At 42.0% G+C, this 24,887-nt stretch overlaps 2 protein-coding genes across 2 annotated transcripts; both read left to right on the top strand.

Moving 5' to 3' along the window:
• Positions 1–250: 250 nt before the first annotated feature.
• On the top strand, positions 251–703 carry LOC137817312 (uncharacterized). The gene has a single exon (XM_068620565.1). The coding sequence runs from the start codon at positions 251–253 to the stop codon at positions 701–703; it is 453 nt and encodes a 150-aa protein (XP_068476666.1).
• Positions 704–10,340: 9,637 nt separating this feature from the next.
• Positions 10,341–11,066, top strand: LOC137817311 (uncharacterized). Its single transcript, XM_068620564.1, has one exon. It carries the CDS (start codon positions 10,341–10,343, stop codon positions 11,064–11,066), a length of 726 nt encoding a protein of 241 aa, XP_068476665.1.
• Positions 11,067–24,887: the final 13,821 nt, after the last annotated feature.

Below are 24,887 nucleotides of genomic sequence, written 5' to 3'. Positions count from 1 at the left end.
AAAATTTGAAAAGTTTTTGTTCCCAGGGGTATTTTAAAATGGGTTCCTAAGAATCCTAAGGTTCTTAATAACCAAGTTAACCTCTATGGACCCAAATTTGTTAGGGGACCAAACTTTGCCCCCTGATTTTGTCTTTTGCAGGATTCCTTGATGAAAAGCAAGCATATGTGGTACCTGGACAATGGTTGTTCTAAACACATGAAAAAAGATATATCCAAGTTTGTCAACAGCATCCTCAAGCAACAAGGTCATGTTTACCTATGGGGATAACAACAAAGGGAATATTCTTGGGAAAGGCACTATAGGGAATGAAAACAACTTCTTGATTCATGATGTTCTACATGTGGAACGACTCAAGCATAATCTTCTCAGCATAAGCCATCTGTGTGATAAAGGGTATCAAGTGACTTTCAAACCTAACAATAGTGAGATTCGTCTATCAAATTCACAGGAAGTACTGTTGGTTGGTAAAAGAGTTAATAATGTTTACCTTCTTGATATATCAAATCCAACATCTATTGGTTGTCTTTTAACCAAGCATGAAGAATCATGGTTTTGGCATAGAAGAATTGCCCATATTCATATGCATCACTTGAAAAAACTGATATCTAATGATCTTGTTGCAGGGCTACCTAAGATTGAAAAAGATCATATATGTGAAGTTTTCCAAAAGGGAAACAAAGTAAACATTCCTTTAAACTGAAAAATATGGTTTCCACTTCAAAATCCCTTGAGCTTCTCCTCATGGATCTTTTTGGTCCCTCAATGACCACAAGTCTTGGTGGGAATTATTATGCTCTTGTTATGGTTGATGATTTTTCCATGTTCAAATGGACACTATTTCTGGAGTCAAAAAGTGATGCCTTCTCTACATTCAAGAAGTTAGCTAAGAGGTTGTAGAATACATGTTGCAGCAACATATGTGTTATCCGCAGTGATCATGGAGGAGAATTCCATAATGAAAAGTTCAGCTTCTTTTGTGAAAAACTTGGTATCTTCCAAAAAGTTTTCTGCTCCAAGAATACCTCAACAAAATGGTGTGGTGGAAAGAAAGAACAGATCACTTGAAGAACTGGCCAGGACACTATTGAGTGAATCATCCTTGCCAAAATAATTTTGGGCAGATGTTATAAGTACAGCTTGGTATGTGATGAACTGGGTTCTCATATGAGTTGCTCAATGGAAGGAAATCCAATATAGGTCATCTAAAGGTATTTGAATGTAAGTGTTATATTCTGAATAATGGTAAAGAAAATCTTGGAAAATTTGATTAGAAAGCAGACAATGGTATTTTTCTTTGTTACTCTTAATCTAGTCATGCTTATAGGGTTTATAATAAAAGACTCATGACTGTAGAGAAATCTATTCATGTTCTATTTGATGAAACTAACCCTGTAGAACAAGGTTCCTTGAGGAATTGTGCAGAAGAAGATGAGCAAAACATCTTTCTAAAGAATCTGGAAACCTGTTAAAAAAATAACCGATTGATTTTGCGAATCAACCGATTGATATTCTGCAACAAGAAAAGCTACCCAAGGAATGGAGGATTCCAAGATACCTTTCAGTGAAAACATAATTGGGCAGATTCATAAAGGTGTTTCTACAAGAAGAACCATAGCAAACTACTACAAACACATGGCCTTCATCTCTCATGTTGAACCCAAATTTGTTGATGAAACTCTCAAGGATGAGAATTGGATTGCTGTTATGCATGAGGAGCTAAATCAATTCGTCAGGAATGATGTGTGGCTCATGGTTCCCAAAACAGATCAGATGAACATCATTGGAAAAAAATGGGTGTTCAGAAACAAGGTAGATGAATCAGGGGTGATAACAAGGAACAAAGCAAGACTTGTTGCAAAAGGGTGCAATCAGGTAGAAGGGATAGACTATGACGAGACCTTTGCACCAGTGGCCAAATTGGAAGTTGTATGGTTGTTGCTAGCTTTTTCTTGCATGAGCGGGTTCAAATTGTTCCAAATGGATGTGAAGAGTGTCTTCCTTAATGGGGTTATCAATGAAGAGGTTATCAATTGGGTTATGGTATCCCTCCCATTCTCCTATACATTTAGTTGGATACTCTGATTCGGATTTTTCAGGGTGCAAACTGCACAGGAAAAGCACAAGTGGAACTTGTCATTTACTTGGCTCCAATCTTATCTCTTGGCATAGCAAGAAGCAAGCCTGAGTAGAACTCTCCATTGCTGAAGCAGAATACATTGCTACAGGAATTCTTGACTCACAAACTTTATTTTAAGTGTTGTTTTTATTTCTCCTTTGAGTTTATTTGTGAAGACAAATAGGGAGAAAAGTTTTTGTGGTTTGTATATTTGTATTGTGTCCTTAACTATGTTTTAACTTGGTTTATACGCTGCTTACTTTGATTAAAACTGCTGCGTAAACCTCTACTGCATAATATTATGATTTGCACCTCTGTTTAACTATCTTTTCACACTGATTTTGTTGTTTTTCCTTATGGAAATCACTAAGTGAAAAGTGGTTCTATGGTGCTGATGAAATCTGGAAAGGATTACCCTGGTATTTACAAATTTTGTGTTTTGCAGGTATTGTCAAATTCAAACATATCATCCCAAGCGAACCAGGGATTTGTCTTCATCAAATAGGGGGAGATTGTTGAACTTGAAGCTTTGATTTCTCCAAATATGTGAAGTTTGCTTGAAGACTAGGTTGTTGCTTGTAGGCATGGGGTCTGGGTAGATTAGAATTTGTCAATCCATCATTAGCTTGATCCAAAACTAAATCAATCATGTTCTTTAAAAGAAAAAGTGTTTTTCAAAGTAAGTGAAAAACAATCTGTTGATTTGTCGTTCCAATCGGTTGTTTTACACTTGGTAGTTTTGTAAAGGATTTGAAAAAGCTGAAATTGGCTGACCTCACAGTCAAAGCCATTTCAAACGATTGATTCGCACTTTCAATCGATTGATTCTTTTAAAACATAACAGAATTGGTTAAATCTGTTAAATTTGTTTTTGCTTATTTCAAATCTGTTTTGACCCTTGATTGATAGTTTGAAATGGCTATTTTTAAGGCTATATAATTGGTTTTTGAATTTCTAATTAATGTAAGAGATCATATTACAAAAGATCAAAAATATTTTCAAAAGATTGCAAGATTGCTAAGAGCTTTGCATTGGTTAAGAGTGGAGTAGGTTCTGTTGTATTCATTTTTGTATCAAGTGTGATCATTCCTATTCTTTGTTGTTCTTTAATTCATTTTGTGAAAGTGTGAGAAACTGGTGTCTACAGTCATAGAGTGTTCTGACCTGTAGTGGTTGTGTTTCAAAGAGGGTGAGTGTTCTTGAAGGGTTAAGATCACCTCTTTGGTGCTTGTGTTGTGTAATTTGTATTTGATTGCTTAGTGAAATATCCAGGGGTTTCTGGGGACTGGATGTAGCTCAATTTAAGAGTGAACCAGTATAAGAGTTTTTAGTTTTTTGGGCAGATTGTTTTTTTTATTTTAGGCCAAGTTAGATTTTTTTTATTGTTGGCAAACAGGGGTTTGTTTTTGTTTTTTTAATTTTTGGCACACTGTAAGATGTCTAGAAGTGATTCAAATTCAGGATTTCCACTACCACCTAAAAGTAAGAATGTTGCAGGAAATAGATGAAGATGATGATGGAGATGATCATGAAGATCTTGGAGATGATTTCCTTAGAGGATTAGATGTGATCCTGCCTGTTGACCAAAACGCTGGAGCCCTGCCTCGTCAAACCTGGATCGACTTCTGCGTCGTGTTAGCCTCCGTCCTTCGCCGTGATCCACCTCAAGAACCTGCAAAAGACGAAACGGCGCCGCTGCGGCCGATCACGCTCCGACGCCCAAGTCAGCGACTGAACCACCAATTACTTAAGAGTAAAACTCAAGAACTCTATGGAACCGTGACAAGTTCTCTCTCAGCGTACTCTCGTTCTCGCAGTTGTAAAGAAGTAATCTAAACGCGTGCGTACCTCAAAGTTCGTTGGAAACTCTTATATACCTGCGCACTTTCTCTCTCCAGACAGTTACACTTCTGGACACGTGGCTCGCATCCAGCTGTACGCGTGTCACCATCTGGAGCATCCTTGACTTGGGCGCCACTTCTTGCTCTTCAGGTTTTTTGGCTAAGTTACTTATGCATGATACAACTCAGTGCATAGCTGCCTTGGAGCGTGATCTCTTCTGGGTGGCGAGTTCGTGCCTTCGTACACACCTTCCCTGTGGTCTCGCCGGTCGCCTTCATGATCTGCCCTACCTGCCTCACCATGTATGTTCAAGTAAGCTGTCTCCCGACCTCATCCTCTGCCCAGCTGGGAAATGACTATCTGCCTTCATCTTCGGCGATGTCCTTGTTTCGGCGATCTCTAATCACTTGGTCGCCTGGGTTCACATCTGGCGACTTCATCTTCAACCCGGTGAGCGCCAGTTTAGGTATGCTGGAGATCGGAGCACGCCAACTTAATAACTGGCGACTATACGAGCCCCCCGACTTCCTTCCCTTCCGCCAGCCAGGTGTCCCATCCAACACGCCCATATAATAGCTCGACGCCACGTCATCACTTCCGACTACCAGGGCGGTACAAGATGAATGAGACTTTTAAACTTGATAACATTTTTGTTGTTTTAGTTATTTTGTTGGTGTATGAAATTTTTTATTTCAATATTATGGAATTGATATCATGATTTTTTTTTAAATTATGTGAAGTTGACTTTTACGAGTCAACGAGTCGGGTTTACGAGTCGAGTTTACAGGGCTCCCACAAATCTGAGTAGACTCTCGAGTTTGATAACCTTGGGTATGGAAATTGGAGGGTTTGAGAGATTGTTAAACATGATGAATTTGGGAAATGAGAGATTAAGGTTTGTTTAATTGCAATAACTAATTTGGGTTTACAATGATTTGGACGATTTAGGCGATTTGGATTCTTAATTGTGGTAAAGTGTTGTTTTTGGTGTTCACGTGTTCTGGGATTTGGATTATTGATTGTGTTACAATTCAATGTTTTCGAAGGTTAGGTATTCTTGATTTTCACTGTGTGCATTCAACAATTGGTTGATTTGGTTGGGGTTTTATGGTGGGTCTGAAATGTTGTTTATCTGATTAGGTTATTTTAGGTTATTTTATATATTGTATGTTGTGTAGTTGATAACTTTGAGGGAACTTTTATAGTAATTTAGGGTTTATGGTCCTACTATATGCAATTTTTTCATGTGGTGGTTCCATGTGGTCCAACATTCCTTTTCAGTTTATGAAATGAAGGATTGCTTTGTAATTTGTTTAGTATTTCTGTCTATATCTATATTTTATAGGATATCTTTTATAAATTCAATATAATGTATGAAGGTTTTTTTGACTATGTGGTCTTTCATAGAGAAAAATTTTCGATAGGTGAGAAAAGTGTTGAAGCTAATGTTGAGGATGGTGATGGTGAGGAATTTGATCATAAGGAGAGTGATGGTGATGTTGAGAATGATGTTGGTGAGGTTGATGTCAATGTTGGGCATGTGTAAGAAGATTCTTCATGGTTAAAGGAGAACAATGCTTAATTTGTTGAAGGTGAAATTGAAGTTCAAAGTGAGGCTCACAATGCAAGAGGTGAGGGTTAGGGTGAGATGTTTGTTGAGGTTCAAGAGGTCAAGGCTACTGAGAGTAGGTAGAGGCGAATAAGTTAAAGGGAGGCAAACATTCCCATAGATGGTTATGAACCAAATTTTGCACATAATTTGCAAAATTTGTCTGATGATGAGGATGGGACTGAAGATAAAGTTGTGCATGGTAGAGTGATGGAAGAAGGTCAAGCTCAAGCCCAACCACTAGGTCCATGGCAAGGAAGATACAAGAAGATTATGACTCTGCTACTTATGGTAGAGACACCCTCCTATACATGTCAAAAAATACCATAACCTAGTGTAGAATTTTAGAGTAGAATTTATTTTCTTGTTAAAAGTAGAATAGGAATTTTACTTGTAATTTTTCTTAATTGTAATTAGGGTTGAATTAGGCACCTAAAAACCAACATAGGTTAGAAGACTCCTAATTTAACCTAGGTCGGTCTTAAACCTAAAAAGAGCCACATGAAGCACACCTTGTTCATCCTTGCCCGGTGACTCCAAAATAGGCGCCAATTTCAAACCTATTTCTTTTGAATTTTCTCACCCATTTCTTTGTACTTGGCCAGACATCTACCTTATATAAAGAGGTGCTTGACTCTAATTTTTGGCAAGATCAATATATGAGTGAATTGCTGCCAAGTTTGCATGTTTTCTCACTCCGTTATCTAGACCTCTCTAAGATAAACACCTTGATCTTCTTCTTCACCTCTCCAAGTGATATGGCCCAACCAATCACTCTCCCTACCTCTCATGCACCTTCAATGAAACCATAGCTCCATTGGAGCCCTCCTTGTTCCACCTCCTTCATCATTTTTTCGCTAGCTCCAACAAAAATTCAAGAAATCCAATCGGTTGAATTGTGTTTCATTCCGTGTTGTTCATCATTTTATGAATTGTCTTGTTGTTTTTAATTTCAATTTTAGTTCATATTGTTGTGGAAAATTCTGTTTGGTGCATTTGTGTTCAATTGTTTTGAACATTCCGATTTCAATTGTTTTAGGTTCCTATGGATTAAACTGTTTTGTTTTTGCTTTTATTTGAGTCATATTGTTAATTCAATTGGTGCAAATTAATTGTGGTTGAGTCATTTTAATTTTGGAATCCATTGGGACAGAGACGACCCGTAAGGGTCACATCCCAGAGGGTGATCTACATGCACGGTACGTGAGTTAGGCAGGGAACTCCCAGGGTGGATGACTCAGAGATTGGGTGCATGAGTTGGCATCCAAGCAGTCACCCCGTGCCAGTAGCACTTTGGCAGGGCATTCTTACACGCTGGATGACCCTGAGTCTGGGTGTTAGTGTCGCTAAGACGCGCCTACATAATGCTTAAGTAACAACTAAACAGAAGGGCAAGGACACTAAAGGTATATAAGGTTGACAACAGACATAACTAGGTACGTTTTGGACATTTGACAAAACAATATATTCTTTCATGAGGGCAAGTTATGCATTTCTGGGAAGGGAGAGAGTGAGAGAAAACACACAGTGATCTCAGAGTTAGAGTTTGGTGTTCATTGCCCAAGATACTGACTTGACCGTCGGAGTGCAAACGGCCACGAGGGCGCCCTTTGTTTCTTTGTTTTCAGGTGATTCCATCAGAGGAAGGGAACGTGGGAGCGAAGGGTTCTTGGAAACGAAGTCAACAGAAACGCACGAAGATGTAGGTCAATCGGCGGGAATGCCCACCGTGGGGCACATTCTAAAACATTTGTCCCAACCTCAAGAAAGTTCGAAGATTCATCAAGAATGTTCAAGATTCATCAAGAAAGTTCGAAGATTCATCAAAACAGTTCAAGATTCAGCATGAAACGTTCAAGAATGAGGAATACCAGACAAAGCTCTACTGCACCAGTTGGAAGTGAAGGATTGACCCTGCAACAGGTTATGGAGATGATGCAGAGTCTCCAAGAGGCAATGACGATGTCAAGGGCTGAACAGGAGCGTAACCAGATGGACCTGGCGGTGTCGCATGCAAGAAATGAGGAGTTGCACCGCACCAATGAGGAGTTACCGCACGGACTACGAAACCAGGCAGGGAGTCGTGAAACAGAGGAGACAGAATGCGTTACGCCTCCTAGAGAGTTCCCCAAGCCTTTCTCGCAGGCGATTATGGATGTGGCGAAATCATCCACGTTCGTAGGGCCGAAAGCTACGTTCACTGGAACGGAGGATCCAGAGCTCACCTTACAGCTTTCCTCACGCAGATGATGCTGGTTGGTGGTTCTGACGTCGTGAGGTGCAAGTTGTTCTTGAGCACGTTGGTAGGGATGGTGATGGACTGGTTCATCAGCCTCCCAGATGGCCACGTGACCTCGTTTGCACAATTGCCGCAGTTGTTCAGGGAGTAGTATATCGCAAATTGCGCTCCCCCGCCCAATTCTTACGACCTCTTTGACGTAAGGCAATATCAGGGGGAGACGCTGAAGGAGTTCGTGAATCGCTTCGGAGCACAGGTGGTGAGGGTCAACACCAAGGACGAGACGATGATGGTTCATACGTTTAGGAAAGGGATTTGTCCTGGCCCTTTCAGTAAATCGCTCATCAGAAACCGCCCCAAGACCTTTGCTGAGATTAAGCGTCGTGCGGTAGCTCACATCGCAGCAGAAGGTGAGGTGAACGAGAAACGTGCGTGTGTTGTCCCCACGCGTCCACGCGCGCCGGCGCGTGCGTAGCCCATGAGGGTGCATGAAGCTGCAACGGGTAAGAAGAGCCAGGGGAGGAAGTAACCCTACGAGGTTAAGCAGCCTCAGGCTAAGGGGCGTGCGAGGGAAAATAAGCCAGTGAGGCACAATTTCATGGTGTTGCTGAAGGATCTCATAATTGTGCCCAACATAGCACAGAGGCTGAAGATAACGACGAAGACTAACAAGGTGTTGGAACCTCACAAGGATGCATGGTCGAGTTTCACCAGGCGTTCGGTCACCCCATACGCAGTTGTTTGGCGTTGGGGCATCAGTTGGACGAACTGGTGAAGAGTGGGTTCCTGAACGATTATCTGGCGGAGTCGCAGGGAACCGTGACCCCAACAACATCAGGAGTAGATCAGGGGCACGAGATGCCTGTTCATAGGGTGACCCGAGCCAGTGGGGAACATGGTGGAAAGGCAGATTGGTGGCAAGACGTTTAAACTTGGAAAATCATTGGACCAAGCAAAGCAAGACCGAGTGGCTGGGGTGATAGCGCGTCACCTAGACGCTTTCGCATGGTCCGCCTTGGACATGCCAGGTATAGACCCGGACTTCTTGTGCCATCGCCTCACTATGGACCCTAAGGTCAGGCCCGTCCGCCAGAGAAGAAGAAAGTTCAACGAAGAGAGGCAGCTGGTCATCCAGGAAGAAATAAAGAAGTTGTTGAACGCCGGCCACATCAAGGAAATTCAGTACCCTGAGTGGTTGGCGAACGTGGTCTTGGTGAAGAAGGCCAATGGGAAATGGAGGATGTGTGCAGACTTCACTTATCTCAACAAGGCGTGCCCGAAGAACTCGTAACCCCTACCCAGTATTGACGCCTTGGTGGACAGCGGCCCGGGTTGTAGGATGCTCAGCTTCCTAGACGCGTTCTCTGGATACAGCCAGATAAAGATGCACCCAGAGACGAATGCAAAACGGTGTTTATGACCGAGACATCCTATTACTGTTATACAGTGATGTCGTTCGGTCTGAAGAATGCAGGAGCCACCTACCAGAGGCTGATAGACAGGGTTCTTGCAACAATGTTAGGGAGAAACGTCCACGCCTACGTAGATGATATGGTGGTGACTTCGCAAGAGAGGGGCCAGTATGTGACTGATCTGGAAGAGCTATTTGCTACAATAACGAAGTATCACTTGAAGTTAAACCCCGAAAAGTGTATGTTCGGGGTCGAGGCAGGAAAGTTCCTGGGTTTCTTACTCACCGAGAGTGGGATAGAGGCAAATCCAGAAAAGTGTGCGGTGATCCTGGCCATGAGGAGCCCTGCCTCGGTAAAAGAAGTGCAGCAGCTGACAGGGCGAATGGTCGCCTTGTCCAGATTCGTATCCTCAAACACCCCTACTTTCAGTGTTTGAGGAGAAACAGCCAGTTCGTATGGACCGCGAAGTGTGAGGAGGCATTCCTCAAGCTAAACGAGTATATGGCCGCTCCTTCCGTGTTGTGCAAGCCACGGCTGGGCGTGCCGCTCCGATTGTATTTTGCCGTGACGAAGCGGACAATCAGCTCAGTCCTCGTTTAGGAGTAGGACCAGATGCAAAGGCCAATATACTTTGTAAGCAAGGTACTGCAGGGGCCAGAAGTGAGGTACTAGGCCCTGGAGAACGCGGCCCTGGCCGTGGTGTTCTCGGCCAGGAGGCTTCGTCATTACTTTCAGAGCTTTACAGTAGTGGTAATGACAAACTTACCTATCCGGAAGGTGCTGCAGAAGCCGAACGTGGCAGGAAGAATGGTGCGCTGGGCGGTGGAGCTCTCGGAGTTCCACGTTCAGTATGAGCCCCGAGGCCCCATCAAAGGCCAGATGTACGCGGACTTTGTGGTAGAACTCTCCTTAGAAGGTACACAGCCGGAAGAGGAGGTCAGTTTCAGATGGGTGCTCTCAGTGGATGGGTCCTCCAATCAACAGGGGAGTGGAACTAGCATAATCCTGGAGGGGCCGAACGGGCTGTTGATTGAGCAGGCCCTGAGGTTTGCCTTCAAGGCAGGCAACAACTAAGCGGAATATGAAGCCCTCATAGCTGGAATGCTCTTAGCCAAGGAGATGGGGGCACGCAGTCTGTTGGTAAAGAGTGATTCCCAGCTAGTTACGGGTCAAGTCACCAGGGAGTACCAGGCCAAGGATCCACAGATGGTCGCGTACCTGGGGTACGTCCAAGTCTGGAAGAAGGCATTCGCGGTGTTTGAGTTGGTGCACGTCCCAAGGGAGCAGAATGCCCAAGCCGACCTGCTAGCCAAGCTGGCCAATTCGGGCAAGGGGGGAAGGCAGAGGACAGTGATACAGGAGACCCTCAAAGCACCACGGACGTTTTTCGCTGCTAATATGGTGGGCGTCTGTCAAATTAGTACGGTTAGAGGAAGGGCGAGGAGTCACCAGTCGCTGACGCAGGAGACGCTGAGGACGCCCAATGTAAGTGCTTACCCGGTCTCGGTGAGAGAGGGAGATCCTATGCAGGTATGCGTGGTTGAAGAAGGGGACACATGGATGACGCCCTACAGACGCTACCTGGCTGATGGGATACTCCCATTGGAGCCTGAGGAGGGCAAGAAGATAAAAAGAAATTCTGCCAAGTACACCCTTCTGGATTGGGAGCTGTTCAGGCATGGGTTCACTAACCCAATCTTGGTGTGTGTGAGTGGAGAGCAGTGTACACGTATAATGGCAGAGCTCCATGAGGGGATTTGCGGTAGTCATGTGGGAGGACGCTCCTTGGCGTCGAAGGTTGTCCGTGCGGGTTATTATTGGCCCACGATAGAGAAGATTGCATAAGGCACGCCCAGCGGTGTAAGCAGTGTCAACAGCATGCCGACTGGCATAAAGCGCCGCCAGAAGAGCTGAGGTTGATTTACAACCCGTGGCCTTTTCACACATGGGGAATCAACATTCTAGGGCCCTTCCCTTTCACAATAAGGCAGATGAAGTATCTGGTAGTGGCCATCGAATACTTCACGAAGTGGATCGAGGCTAAACTGGTAGCACAAATCACGGCTCACAAGGTACAACACTTCGTATGGAAGAATATAGTATGTCGCTTTGGCGTGCCGAGACGTCTTGTTTCCGACAACTGTACACAGTTCGCAAGCCAGCAGTTGCGCAAGCTATGTACAGAGGTCGGGATAAAGCAGGTGTTCGCATCGATCGAGCACCCCCAGACAAATGGGCAGGTGGAGTCCACCAACAGAATCCTGCTCAGGGGTCTGAAGAGAAGACTCGAGAAGGCTAAAGGGACCTGGGCGGAAGAGGTTCCTAGAATAGTGTGGGCTTACCACACCACGCCTCAGTCCACCACTAGAGAGACACCTTTCAGCTTGGTGTACGGATCGGACGCGATGATCCAGTAGAGATTTAGGATAGCTCGCCATGCTTTCAAAGTTTTGTGGCTGAGGAGTCTAATGAAGAAAGAAGGGTGAACCTGGACCTGCTGGACGAGGTAAGAGAGGAGACGAGGATCAAAGCTGAAGAAGTAAAGAGAAGGGTGGAGCATAAGCATAGCTCCAAGTTAAAGCCCCGATAGTTCCAAGTCGTTGACCTGGTAATGCGGAAGGCTCACCCTACCAGTTGGAGAACAAGTTGTTCCCCAAGTGGACTAGTCCCTTTAGGGTGACGGAAGTGCTGGGAAACGGGGGGTACAGGCTTGAAACCTTGGAGGGAGGCCCCATTCCTCGTACTTGGAATGCAGCCAACATCAAGTTTTATTTTAGTTAAAAACTCTTGCATGTTGAAACAAGTGGTGTTCAATGTTTTGAAGAATCCAAATCCTTTGAAGGATGATGAAGCCTCTGCTTTGCTTGATGCTGCTGTGCTGGTTTTAGCCTTGTTCTGGGGTAGTTCAATGTTGTAATCAACACTTAGATTAAATCTCAAAGCAATTAGCATCTCAATTTTATCAAAGCAAAATGATTTTCAAACTAAGTTGAAACAACCGATTGTTTTGTCGAAACAACCGATTGTTTACACTTAGGTGTTTTGAGAAAGTTTGGAAACTGTTTTTGAATGGTGTTTTTGTTAAGTAACAAAACAACTGATTGATTCGAGGAAACAATCGATTGTTTGTTTTAAAACCATAACAGAAAAACTGTTTTCTTTGACTGAGCTTTAAATGCTTTAACTGAATACACTCCAGTCATTAAATGCTTTGACCAATCTATTTTAAATGCAATTAAGAGTTTGTTAAGATTTGATAACAAACTATATTCTTAGATATATTCTGAAAAACAGTTTTGATATATTAAGAATCTTGAAACATAGTTTTGAACTAAGAAGAGTTTTTCAAAGTATTCTGAGATTGCTAAAGAGTTGAGAGATTGATCAAAGTGCTGAATAGGGATTCTACTTGTATTGATTTCAGATTTCCATCTGTAACAAGTGTAATCTTTGTAAACTGCTGAACAATTCGTTTGTGTGTGTTGTTGAGATTGGCTGTGTGTTCTTGATGTGTTCAAGATCAGCAATCTTAGTGTTGGCCAAGGAGAGTGTGTTTCTTGAGGTGTTCAAGGTCATTCTCTTGGTTGTGGTGTAAGTGATCAAGGTGTGGTTGCTTAGTGGATATCCTCAGGGTTTCTGAGAAGACTGGATGTAGCTCTAGTTTTGAGTGAACCAGTATAAACAACTGAGTACAATCTCTCTATCCTTAACTCTTTAATTTCAGTTTGTTTGTTGTTTGCTGGTATAAACAACTGATTGTTTCGAAGAAACAACCGATTGTTTTTCCTGGTATTACAGTTTTGCTTGCTGTTTTGGCTAACTGAATTGTTGAATCAATTGGTTTCTGAAATAATTTCATTCTAGCTTTGAAAAGTGTGCGAAAACCCCTTTAAACAATTCACCCCCCCTCTAGTTTAAAGCCATCTTTTCTAACAATTGGTATCAGAGCTTGGTTCTTGAAAGTTATTCAAGTTGATCCTAAAATCTTTCAAAATGGCTTATAGACTACCGTTTGGGGAAGGTGCCTCAATAAACAGACCACCCTTGTTTTGTGGTTTGAAATACCAGTTTTGGAAAGTTTGAATGAAAATATTTATGGAATCTCTTGACAAAGGAATTTGGGATGCAATTGAAAATGGCTCTTTTATCCCAATGTTTGAAAAAGATGGTTCTGTCATTGAGAAGCCATGGTCTCAATGGACTGAAGCAGAAAGTAGAAAGGACAAATTCGATTGCATTGCCAAAAATATTATAACCTCTGCTTTAAATTCTGATGAGTTTTTCAGGGTCTCACAATGCAAATCATCAAAAGAAATGTGGGATGCTATGGAAGTCACTCATGAAGGAACAAATGAGGTGAAAAGGGCTAGAAAGCATGCTCTCATCCAAGAGTATGAGACGTTTAGAATGCTGAAAGGTGAAACCATAGCTGAAGTGCAGAAAAGGTTTACACACATCATCAATCACCTTATGAGCCTTGACAAGACGTTTGATAAAGAGGAGCTGAACATCAAGATCTTAAAATGTCTTGATAGAGCATGGCAACCAAAGGTAACTGCTATTTCCGAATCTAAAGATCTAACATCATTAAGTGTTGCCTCTTTGTTTGAAAAGCTTAGGGAACATGAGCTAGAGATGAATAGACTCAATGTTCAAGAAAGTGAAGATAAGCACACAAGGAGCATAGCCTTGAAAGCATCCAAACATAAGGGAAAGCAAGATTCAAGTGATGATAGTGATGAGGAAAATCTAAGTTTGCTGTCAAGAAAATTCAGCAAATTCCTCAAGAGAAACCGCAACAAAAACAACAACAAGGATAGGTATGGAAACAAGAAACCCAATGAATTTAATTCAAATAACTATACTTGTTTTGGTGGTGGTGAGCAAGGTCACATAAAGGCTGATTGTCCCAACAAGAGTAAAGAGAAAAAGACAAGCTACAAGGAGAAGAAAGGCAAAACAAAAAAAGCCTACATAGCTTGGGATGAAAATGAAGTGTCATCATCAAGTTCTTCATCAAGTGAAGATGAAAAAGCCAACATATGCTTAGTTGCTGAGGATGATGATGATGATTCATGCAGTTCAAGTGAGGTAAGTTCATGTGCTTCCTTAAATGAACAAAACTATAGTGAATTGCTTGAAGCTTTTCAAGAAACAGATGATGAAGCTAATAGATTGGTTCTTTCAAACAACCGATTGAAAGATCTTAACAATGGGCTTGAAAAGAAAGTTAAATCACTTGAAGAGGAACTGAGAAAAGCAAAAAGTGATTTTGAAAAATTGGAAAAAGATTTCAAACATGCCTCTTGCAAGTGTGATACTCTCAATTGCACAAATTGTGAAAATCTTGAGAAAAAGGTTCACTATCTTGTTGAAACTGTGGACAAGCTTTCAAAAGGAAAGTCAAACTTTGAGAATGTCCTAGCATCTCAAAGCTGTGTTTTTGGAAAGGCTGGTTTAGGCTTCAATCCACAGAACAAGCAAGATATGTTTTCAAAAAGTTTTTTTAGAAAATCAGAAAAACAACCGATTGTTAAGACGAAACAACCGGTTGTTACATGCTTTTACTGCATGAAGAAAGGCCACTCTGTTAGATTCTGCAAAATTAGAAAATATTATGTTCCTAAAGGTTTTATGAAATGGATTCCTAACGAATGTGATGTTTCTAACAGCAAAGAAAAGCCAAATGGACCCAAATTTGTAAGGGGACCAAATCTTGCAACTTGTATTGGATTATGCAGGAAAAATGAAGAGAAAAAGGAAGAATTGAGCCAACTGATCAAGTTGTTGAAGAAAAAGGCAGTCATTGAAGCTGAATCAATAATATGCAAAAGGTCAAAACAGTGAAAAGAAGCTTTCTTAATCAACAAGCAATTGGCTCATTAAAGAAACAACACAAGGATAAGACCTTCCTTTTATTTGTTATCAATTTCTGTTTTAAAGTTCTTTCTTATGATTAATTGTCTTTTAATCAATGTCATGTGCCTTAATCTGTTTCTGTTTATGGTTAAAAATTACAAAATCAAGTTTTTAACTGCTGCAGAAAAACAACCGATTGTTTCTTCGAAACAACCGATTGTTTTGAGTCTGACAGCACTGTGTAGAAATTGATTTAACTGATTTTTGAATTTCTAGCCGTTGCAGATATTTTTCAAAGGGAGAATCTTGGTCAAAGGATCTGTGTTGAAAGCTGATCATGTTCAGAAAGGATTTACAACAGTCATAAAGGAATATATTCCAAAATCTTGGAAATTCAAGAGCCTTAATGACTAGTCAAAGATCACATGTGAAGACCATGTGATTTTCAGCATTTTCTGACATTTTCAGTGCAGAACAGAGTCAAGTCCTCTCTCTGAAAATTAGGTACCCATTGAATGAAATTAAATTCAAATTGATTCTCTTTCTACTATAAAATCAGGTGCAGATTTCTTTCATCAAGAACAACCAATTGCAACATCTCTTGCAACATCTCTTGCACCATCTCTTGCAAATTTCTGTGAAGTGAGTTTTCATCTCAGCTGTCATGGAATCAACCCCTCCCACCTCTAAAAGAGTAAAAACCAGAGCTGTAAGGTCTGGAGGAAGGCTTGAAAGCTGGTTTTCTGGTCACACCAAACTCATTGAGAAGTATAGATATGAAACAAGTGTCAAGAAAATAAACAACCCCAAGGTTGTGTGCTTTGACTGGCTGAAGAGTCAAAAACTTGACAATGTGAGGAAGCTTCTCAAAGACTAGTCACTCAGAAAGTTTCTGGAGCTCAAAGGGAACATTTATCCAGATTTGGTGAGGGTCTTCTACACCAACTTGAAGTTTGAGGGAAACAACTTGGTCTCTCATGTGAAAGGCGTGGAGATGGAGATAACCCATGAGGTTTGGGCTGCTGTAGCTGGGCTTAAGTTCTCTGGATTAAGAATCAACAAAGGAAACCTTGGTGTGGTAGAAGATTTCAACAAAATCCAGTTCTACAAAAGTTGCTTGAAGAACAAACAATCTCAAGTTAGCACTTGCTCGGTTGGAGGCTTGAAGATTGATGAGAGGTTGCTTGCTCTCATTGTAACTTGGATCCTAACTCCAAGGGGGAGTAATCACTCAGTGTTGACTGAAAAAGATCTGGTTTACATCTTCTGCATCACCAAGAAAGTGAAGATCAATTGGATTCACATAATCAAGGAACATATGCAAAAAGCTATGAGGTTAGGCGATTACCACTATCCCTATGCTGTTTTAATATCTAAGTTTCTACATTATTTTGAAGTTAATCTTGAAGATGAAACTTCTGAGCTAGTCAAGTCAACTCAAGAGTTGAACAATGGATCACTCAGCAAGATGGGCTTCACAAAAATAGGTGGAAAATGGTTAAGTAAGGATGGTGATCATGGTGCATCATCAAGTGGTGCTGCTCACCTTGAACAAGATGAACCTGCTGACATGGATGTTCAACATGAAGATCCACCTGAAGATTTTCAAGATGCAGGACCTAGTGTTGATACTGAACATCAAGGAGAAAGAATGCAAACCATGTCTCCTTTTGAAAGACTCATGGTGAATAGGCTAGATACCTTTGCTGAAAATCAAAGGAGCCTTCATGATCTATGTGTTAGCAACTTTCAGAGGATAGATACGAGGTTTGACAACATGGATGCAAGGTTTATGACTCTGGACGAATAGATTGAAGCTGTACAGAATCAAATCTTTGACCTTCAGTTTGCTGATGAAGAAGATTGAGAGAAAAACAACCGATTGGCCATCGAAACAATCGATTGTTTTTGGCTGTTCTCTTTTCTGGTTCTAAATTTCTTTACTTCTGCTGTTGCTGGTTTATTCTGATGTAATTGGAACAATGTTTTATTTTATCTCTTATCTTTGTCTATTTGTGAAGACAAATAGGGGGAGATATATGCTGTGTTTCCAATTTATTTTAAGTTTCTGTTTTTTTTTAAAAACAGTTTGAGTGATGATTATTTGGTTCTGATATTGAATGTTTTAAGCTTTAATTGTTTATCTGTATGCTAACAAAATATCATAAGTTCAATGTATTGCTCAAAGTTCTATTGCAGGAATTGCCTCATATTTAATCAAAGAACAACACAAGCATCAGGGATTTGTCTTCATCAAATAGGGGGAGATTGTTGAACCAAGTGGTGTTCAATGTTTTGAAGAATCTAAATCCTTTAAAGGATGATGAAGCCTCTGCTTTGCTTGATGCTGCTGTGCTGGTTTTAGCCTTGTTCTGGGGTAGTTCAATGTTGTAATCAACACTTAGATTAAATCTCAAAGCAATTAGCATCTCAATTTTATCAAAGCAAAATGATTTTCAAACTAAGTTGAAACAACCGATTGTTTTGTCGAACAACCGATTGTTTACACTTAGGTGTTTTGAGAAAGTTTGAAAACTGTTTTTGAATGGTGTTTTTGTTAAGTAACAAAACAACCGATTGATTCGAGGAAAAAATCGATTGTTTGTTTTAAAACCATAACAGAAAAACTGTTTTCTTTGACTGAGCTTTAAATGCTTTAACTGAATACGCTCCAGTCATTAAATGCTTTGACCAATCTATTTTAAATGCAATTAAGAGTTTGTTAAGATTTGATAACAAACTATATTCTTAGATATATTCTGAAAAACAATTTTGATATATTAAGAATCTTGAAACATAGTTTTGAACTAAGAAGAGTTTTTTAAAGTATTCTGAGATTGCTAAAGAGTTGAGAGCTTGATCAAAGTGCTGAATAGGGATTCTACTTGTATTGATTTCAGATTTCCATCTGTAACAAGTGTAATCTTTGTAAACTGCTGAACAATTCGTTTGTGTGTGTTGCTGAGATTGGCTGTGTGTTCTTGAGGTGTTCAAGATCAGCAATCTTAGTGTTGGCCAAGGAGAGTGTGTTTCTTGAGGTGTTCAAGGTCATTCTCTTGGTTGTGGTGTAAGTGATCAAGGTGTGGTTGCTTAGTGGATATCCTCAGGGTTTCTGAGAAGACTGGATATAGCTCTAGTTTTGAGTGAACCAGTATAAACAATTGTGTACAATCTCTCTATCCTTAACTCTTTAATTTCAGTTTGTTTGTTGTTTGCTGGTATAAACAACCGATTGTTTTGAAGAAACAACCGATTGTTTTTCCTGGTATTACAGTTTTGCTTGCTGTTTTGGCTAACTGAATTGCTGAATCAATTGGTTTCGGAAATAAGTTCATTCTAGCTTTGAAAAGTTTGCGAAAACCCCTTTAAACAATTCACCCCCCCTCTAGTTTAAAGCCATCTTTTCTAACATTGCATTGTATACAGTTTAAGGGGACACTCTTTTTCCCTTATAAAGGTTTTTTAACGAGGTCACCCAATAAAAATTACATTTTGAGGTATTCCTGAGTTTCCTGTACAATGCAGGGGAGAACGCCATCGCTATGGTGTTTAGACACCTCGAGAGGGAGTGGCAGCTTCCTTCGGGGCGCCTCCTCCTCGAGTCTCCTCCTCGAGCGTGGGCGCCAAGCGTGGACAGTACGGTTCAGTAAGAAACGAACCCGTTGCCTTGATGTTTAGACACCTCGAGGAAGAGCGGCAGTGCCCTATGGTACGCCTAACCTCGAGTGTGGAAATCAAGCGTGATTAGCAAAATTCGACTGGTGATGAACTGGTCGCCTTGGTGTTTAGACACCTCGAGAAGGAGTGGCAGTTTCCTTCGAGACGCCTCCTCCTTGAGAGTGGGCACCAAGTGCAACTATCGTCTTGGTGTTTAGACACCACGTGGGAGGTGGCAGCTCCCTTTGGGACGCCTCCTCCTCCAGCGTGGGCACCAAGTGCACCAGTCATCTAGGTGTTTAGACACCTCGAGGGGAAGTGATAGCCTCCTCTGGGACGCCTCCTCCTCAAGTGTGGGCACCAAGTACGAACAGTAGGCTTCAGCCAGTTATGTCCTCCTTCACCTCTGAGCAAAGATGAGGCCAGAAACGCGCCTCAAGACCGCAAAGTACAAGTAAATATCAAGCAAAGAAGTTCCTTGTCTAAAGCAAGAAGTGGAGGGAAGGGCAGTCGAAGGTTCACGCATGCTCACTTCCATCACAAGTAGTCAAGCAGTTAAAGGAAGAGGGTGAGAAGACGTGCTACCTAAAGTTCAAAGTTTTAAAGTACCTCAAGGATGTCATGTAAGGTTAGCATCAGAACGTTGTTAGTAAAGAAGGAAAGTTAAAGGCACAGTCCTCGACAAACAAGAATGAATAAGGTAAGTAAATTGACGTACAAATTGTATTGAAATTATAAGTGTTCATAAGGGTACATGTTTGAAGCCTAAAGGTCTAAGCGGTATTCTTCTGAGAACGCCATGGCACGATCTGCCCGTCAATGACGTGGTTCGCTGTTTCAAAGGGCAAAGTATCCATCTCAGGATGTTTGCAAACAACCTGAGCAAGGGCATCTTCAAACCCAGCAGCGTAGGCTTCGGCGGCGTCATCAAGGAGTTCTGCCTTGGCCTTTCTCGATGTCTTCAGTTTGAACGTTGAGTTCCACCTTAGCCTTCTCAAGAGCTTCATTCTTCTCGGTGAGCTCCTCCTTGGTCTTCTCAAGGCTTCAGTTTTCCCAGTGAGCTCAGCCTCCACCTTACCTAGGTGCACCTCCCGATCAACAGAGCGCTCCTCGAGGTTGGCCATTTTGGCTTTGTTTGACCGCAGCCTCTTCTTTAAGTTCGACCACCTCAGCACGTAGTGGCACCACTTTGTTAAGCAAGGTGGTGTACTTTTGGCCTTCGTCGTGAAGCCTCTTGTTGGCCTTTAGTTCAGCTTTTCGAAGAACACCCAACTCTTGGGTTAGCGCGGTTTCCCGAATGAAGAAGCTTTGAGCCTATTTCGCCATTTGCTCTTTCACCAAGGCTAGCTCTTCTGCCAGAACCTGTTGCTCTTTGGTCTTCAACTCAGCCTCGTGGGAAGAAGAGTTGGCACGAGCGAAGAATTCCCTAAGGCTGAGAGCCAAGATCTCTTGCATTGCCTCGTCAGTAGAGCTCCCCATGGCCCTTTTTTGGTATCCTTTCAGGATTTGCTGAAGGACCAAGGGAAGCTCAAGAGCAGGGGCTGGCACAGGTACCCTCTCGGCCCCATCCTCAAGTTCAAGAAGGTTCTGAGGAGAGGTGGCGCTGGGAGGGTTATCCCTGAGTGAGGTAGTGCGTTCAGCTGAATACGAGTGAGAGGGGGCAACTGTGGTGGTCTTGCGTCTTTTAAAGGTAGGGCCCCCCATGGTGTCCTCCTCATCGTCCGAAGCAATGAGCACCACCCCTTTGTTTTTATCTAGGCGGGCTGGAGGTGGAGAGGCCCTGACTGCTGCCAGAGGAACCACGACAATGGGGGTTGGAGAAGCAGAAGTAGGAGCAGGAGCAGCTTGAGGGGAAGAGGGAGTAGGAATGGCTTGTTGGGAAGGCGGCTCAGGAGCGATCTGGGTGGCTGGAGAGGCAGGGCGTGCTGAGGTACTCGCTTTAGCAGCAATGTCATCACGGCTGGAGAGAACCTCAACCAACCTGGCCCGCTTCTCTGCGTTTAGCACCATGTCTGCACCAAAGAAAGAAGAGATAAGAACCAAGTAAACCAGGAGAATTAGAGAATTAGTACAAGCGTAAGCTAACAGATACAGAAGAGCAATAAACAGAGTGGTATATGAGGAAGAACAGGGGAAGATTCCTATACCAATGTAACTAGCAAGCCCAGTTGGGTTATATTCGTTTTTTATAAGCTCTGCGGTGTTGAAGATCACCCCAGGCTGGCCAAAATTTGGCATACCCCGCGATCAGCTGAGGAGAGCTCATCCAAGGTCTTGGCCTTCTTGAGTTTGAGCTTCTCCACCCAGTATAGTGGGAATCCATCAAGGGCAGTGCGGTCGTGCTCAAAGCAGCACACCCTGAAGAATTTCCCTTTAAACCCTTTGTAGGACTGCTGGAACAGAGTAAGGATGACTCTCCCAGTTATCCCGCTGAAGCTAACCCAGAGGTTCTTTCCAGGGTTTTTGGCTTCAAAGAAGTGTAGGAAGACGTCTACTGAGGGGGCATGGTCGAAGTAGTTGCAAAGAATGGAAAAGGCCCTGATGAAGGCCTAGCTGTTGGGATGCAGCTGGGAAGGGGCGACATTTATCTCAATTAAAAGCTCCCTCTCAAAGCTATTGAAAGGGAGGTGCTGCCTAATGCACTTGAAGACGGTTTGGTAGAAGAAAAAGAAGGGTTCCCCGTCGTTGGCGCGGTTATCTACACAAATAGGTTCACCCTCTACACAAAGGTGAACGGAGATGTAAAAGTCACACTCCCTCCCGTACGTTGTACCTTTGAAGTCGGGTTCACTGTCAAAATGTGCCCTCCAGTCAGCAAGGGAGGTGAGGGAGGAGGTTTCAGCGAGAAGGTCGTCAGAAGCCCAGGGGTACAAGGGCCTATAGTTGACGCTAGGAGGAGGAGGGTTGGCAGTGACTTTTGTTCGCGCCATGATGAAAGAAAGCTAAGAAAAACAAGGAAAGGAAGAAACAAAGGTTCAGCGAGGGGAAAACTATGGTGTGAAACTAAAAAGCCCAGAAAACCCTATTCTCGTGAAAACCCAGAAACAGGAGAACGAAGAAGATGCAGAAGAAGATTCGAAATAAGGAAATATAAACAGTCCCAGGTAGTAATCAATGCGCATAATGAAAAGTAAAGAGTAATCAATGGAGAAAAATCATACCTTTGATGGTTGATGAGCAAAAGTTTCGGTTTTTTGTGAAGGAAGGAATCAGAGAGCTCGAGGAAGAAGATGAAAGGTGTAAGAAAGGTTTCAAGTGATGGAACAGTGCATGAAGCGCGCGTTTTTAAAAAGACTTAACGTAAACTTGAGAAGCGCAAGCGACGTTAAGTCCCAACCGCATGATTAAGCCACGTGTGCGTTGATTACAGCATGAACGGGAAGGCGTCACTTCAATGCACTGTGCACGTCCCAGGGAAGCCACGTAGGTCGGTAGGGCGAGGCCATAGTCTCTTCGCTGAACAAGTTGACAGCTCGAGACTGGGGGGCTTGTGTATCGTCCAGTCCTCGGGCGTTGACCAGAGTCAACATGGTGGGATCCCGAAGGTAGGGTCCACTTGAAAGTACAACAGGACAGGAAGGAGTCTCCTTAGGCTCACTGGTAAGGGTGGCCGAGGAGGGGGCGACATCGAGGCAGGGCGTGGAGGCCTCGGGCCTCGACACCTCAACAGTGAAGATGGACAAAGAAAGGTGGTTTTCAAGCCACACCCAGTTACCAGTAGGGAGAGGCCCAGATCACGAGGGACCCGTGCGTGGGGTGTAGGGACGCAGTAGTACGCACCACCATCAGAGACCCACTGGGACAGAGATGACCCATAAGGGTCACATCCCAGAGGGTGATCTGCATGCACAGTTCGTTAGGCAGGGAACTCCCAGGGCGGATGACTCAGAGATTGGGTGCATGAGTTGGCATCCAAGCAGTCACCCCGCGCCAGTTGCACTTTGGCAGGGCAGTCTTGCACGCTGCATGACCCTGAGTCTAGGTGTTAGTGTTGCTAAGACGCGCCTACAGAATGCTTAAGTCACAGCTAAACAGAAGTGCAAGGACACTAAAGGTATATAAGGTTGACAATAGACATAACCAGGTACATTTTGGACATTTCACATAACACTCTATTCTTTCATGAGTGCAAGTTACGCATTTCTAGGAAGGGAGAGAGTTAGAGAAAACACACAGTGATCTTAGAGTTAGAGTTTTATGTTCATTGCCCAAGATACTGACTTGACCGTCTAAGTGCAAACGACCCTTTGTTTCTCTGTTTTCAGGTGATTCCATCGGAGGAAGGGAACGTGGGAGCGAAGGGTTCTTGGAAGCGAAGTCAACAGAAACGCACGAAGACGTTAGGTCAACCGGCGGAAACAATTGTGTTGGTGAAAAATTCTTCAATTCTGAATTTGAGCATTTTGATGTGTTAAAGAAAAGTGAAAAAAAAAGTATATCAAAATTCAAAATAGAAAAAAATGGTAAATGAAAAACGAACAAAGTTCAAAAAGAATTTGACTCTGGAAAATTTTAATCGATAGTTAATTTGGAAAAATTATTGTAATTATTTGGCGTACTATTTTTGTTAAATTTCAAAGCCTACATATTGAGCTTAAACATTGAAGTTTTTGTGGTTAAAATTTCAAATTTAAATTTGAAGTAATTTGTCCATCATAAATTCTGCAAGCTAAAGGAAAATTTACACAAAATTTTGTAGTGCTATTTTGGTTTTATTCTTCTATTCTAGTGTCATTATCTAGGATTCAGTTTGTGTGCTACCTTTTCTTGTGAGATTTAATTTTTTGGTTGTCAATTTCTTGACCACTCTTTCAAGTCATGTCAATTACCAATTCCATTTGAACTAGTCCTTAATTTTTAAATTTGATTTTTGTTGCTTTGAAATTATTTGACCTCTCTCTGTGGAAGTAACCTAATTGCTTTGGTGAGTTGTGGAGATGAAATTTTTTGGTGCAAGCTACATCACTAAAGAGGTAAAAACCGAATATCTAAGGTTGAATATCCTAAAGAGGCAAAGCAAGGGACAACATCAAACTCACAAAAATATACACTAAAATACCAAAAGAAGCTACAAGTGAAGGAATGCATAAAATAGGCCTTTAATTTTTTTGCATAAAAATTGTTGACCTAAATTTCTTTGAGTTGTAATTTGCAAGACTTTGACTAATTAGTGGATTAAATTCATCTTAGTCAGTGAGTGTGTCTTCAAGGTTCAGAGTGTCAAGAAGCCTCACCTTAGGAAACGCCTAGTTTAAAAGCTTTATAAATAGTAATTTTAAATTGTGTCTTGTATTGCTTTGCATTTTTATTGCATAAAATTTTGTTTTCATCTTTGATTGTGCTCTAAGTAAATTTCTTAGAGAAAGGTTTGTGAAAGTGTTGTGGGATAGTATATGGCAAGGAAAGGCTTGGTACTTAAGAGATCCTAGTGATCCACCTCCCTTTCCTGGAAAATTACCTACTTCACTCCACCTATCTTTCTTCTTGGAAATGACTCTTATCACATAACTCTAAACATGTATACTCATTCTTCAAGTCATAGTGAAAGTGATAGAAAATCCACAAAATCTCTTCTGAAACAATTGGCTAGAGATTTTCAATCATTATCATTTAGACAATTGCAACATGAAGCTCAAATTTTTGAAGAAACAAAGAGATGCCCATCTTGCCATCTTGGAAGAAGAGTTGAAAATTGTTAGAGAAAAAGATGAATACATTAGAAAACTAAAAAAATCACATGCATCTAGTTCTAGGTCGAGTGACTCACATGCTGAGGGGAGTCTTAGAGTTAATGAATATTATCAACCTCCACCTTGAAGAACTAGAAGAGACTAGGATAGACCTACCTTAATTTTATGGAAAGGAAAATGTTGAGGCTTACTTAGATTGAGAAATGAAAGTAGAACAACTTTTTGCTTGCCATCATGTGAGTGAGGAAAGGAAGGTACCCCTAACCACTTTAAGCTTTCAAGCAAATGCTATGTATTGGTGGACAGCCCTAGAGAGAGATATGCACCTCCATAAGGACCCTCCCATAGAATATTGGAATGATCTTATGGGAGCCTTGAGATGTCGCCATATTCCTTCTTACTACAATAGAGAATTGATGGACAAGCTCCGAAGACTCCAACCAAAGAACATGAGTGTAGA

This window comes from Phaseolus vulgaris, unplaced genomic scaffold (assembly GCF_000499845.2).
Source record: "Phaseolus vulgaris cultivar G19833 unplaced genomic scaffold, P. vulgaris v2.0 scaffold_29, whole genome shotgun sequence".
Classification (NCBI taxonomy): domain Eukaryota; kingdom Viridiplantae; phylum Streptophyta; class Magnoliopsida; order Fabales; family Fabaceae; genus Phaseolus; species Phaseolus vulgaris.
The sequence above is the reverse complement of the archived record's forward strand: the minus strand, read 5'-3'. Positions and strand labels throughout refer to the sequence as shown.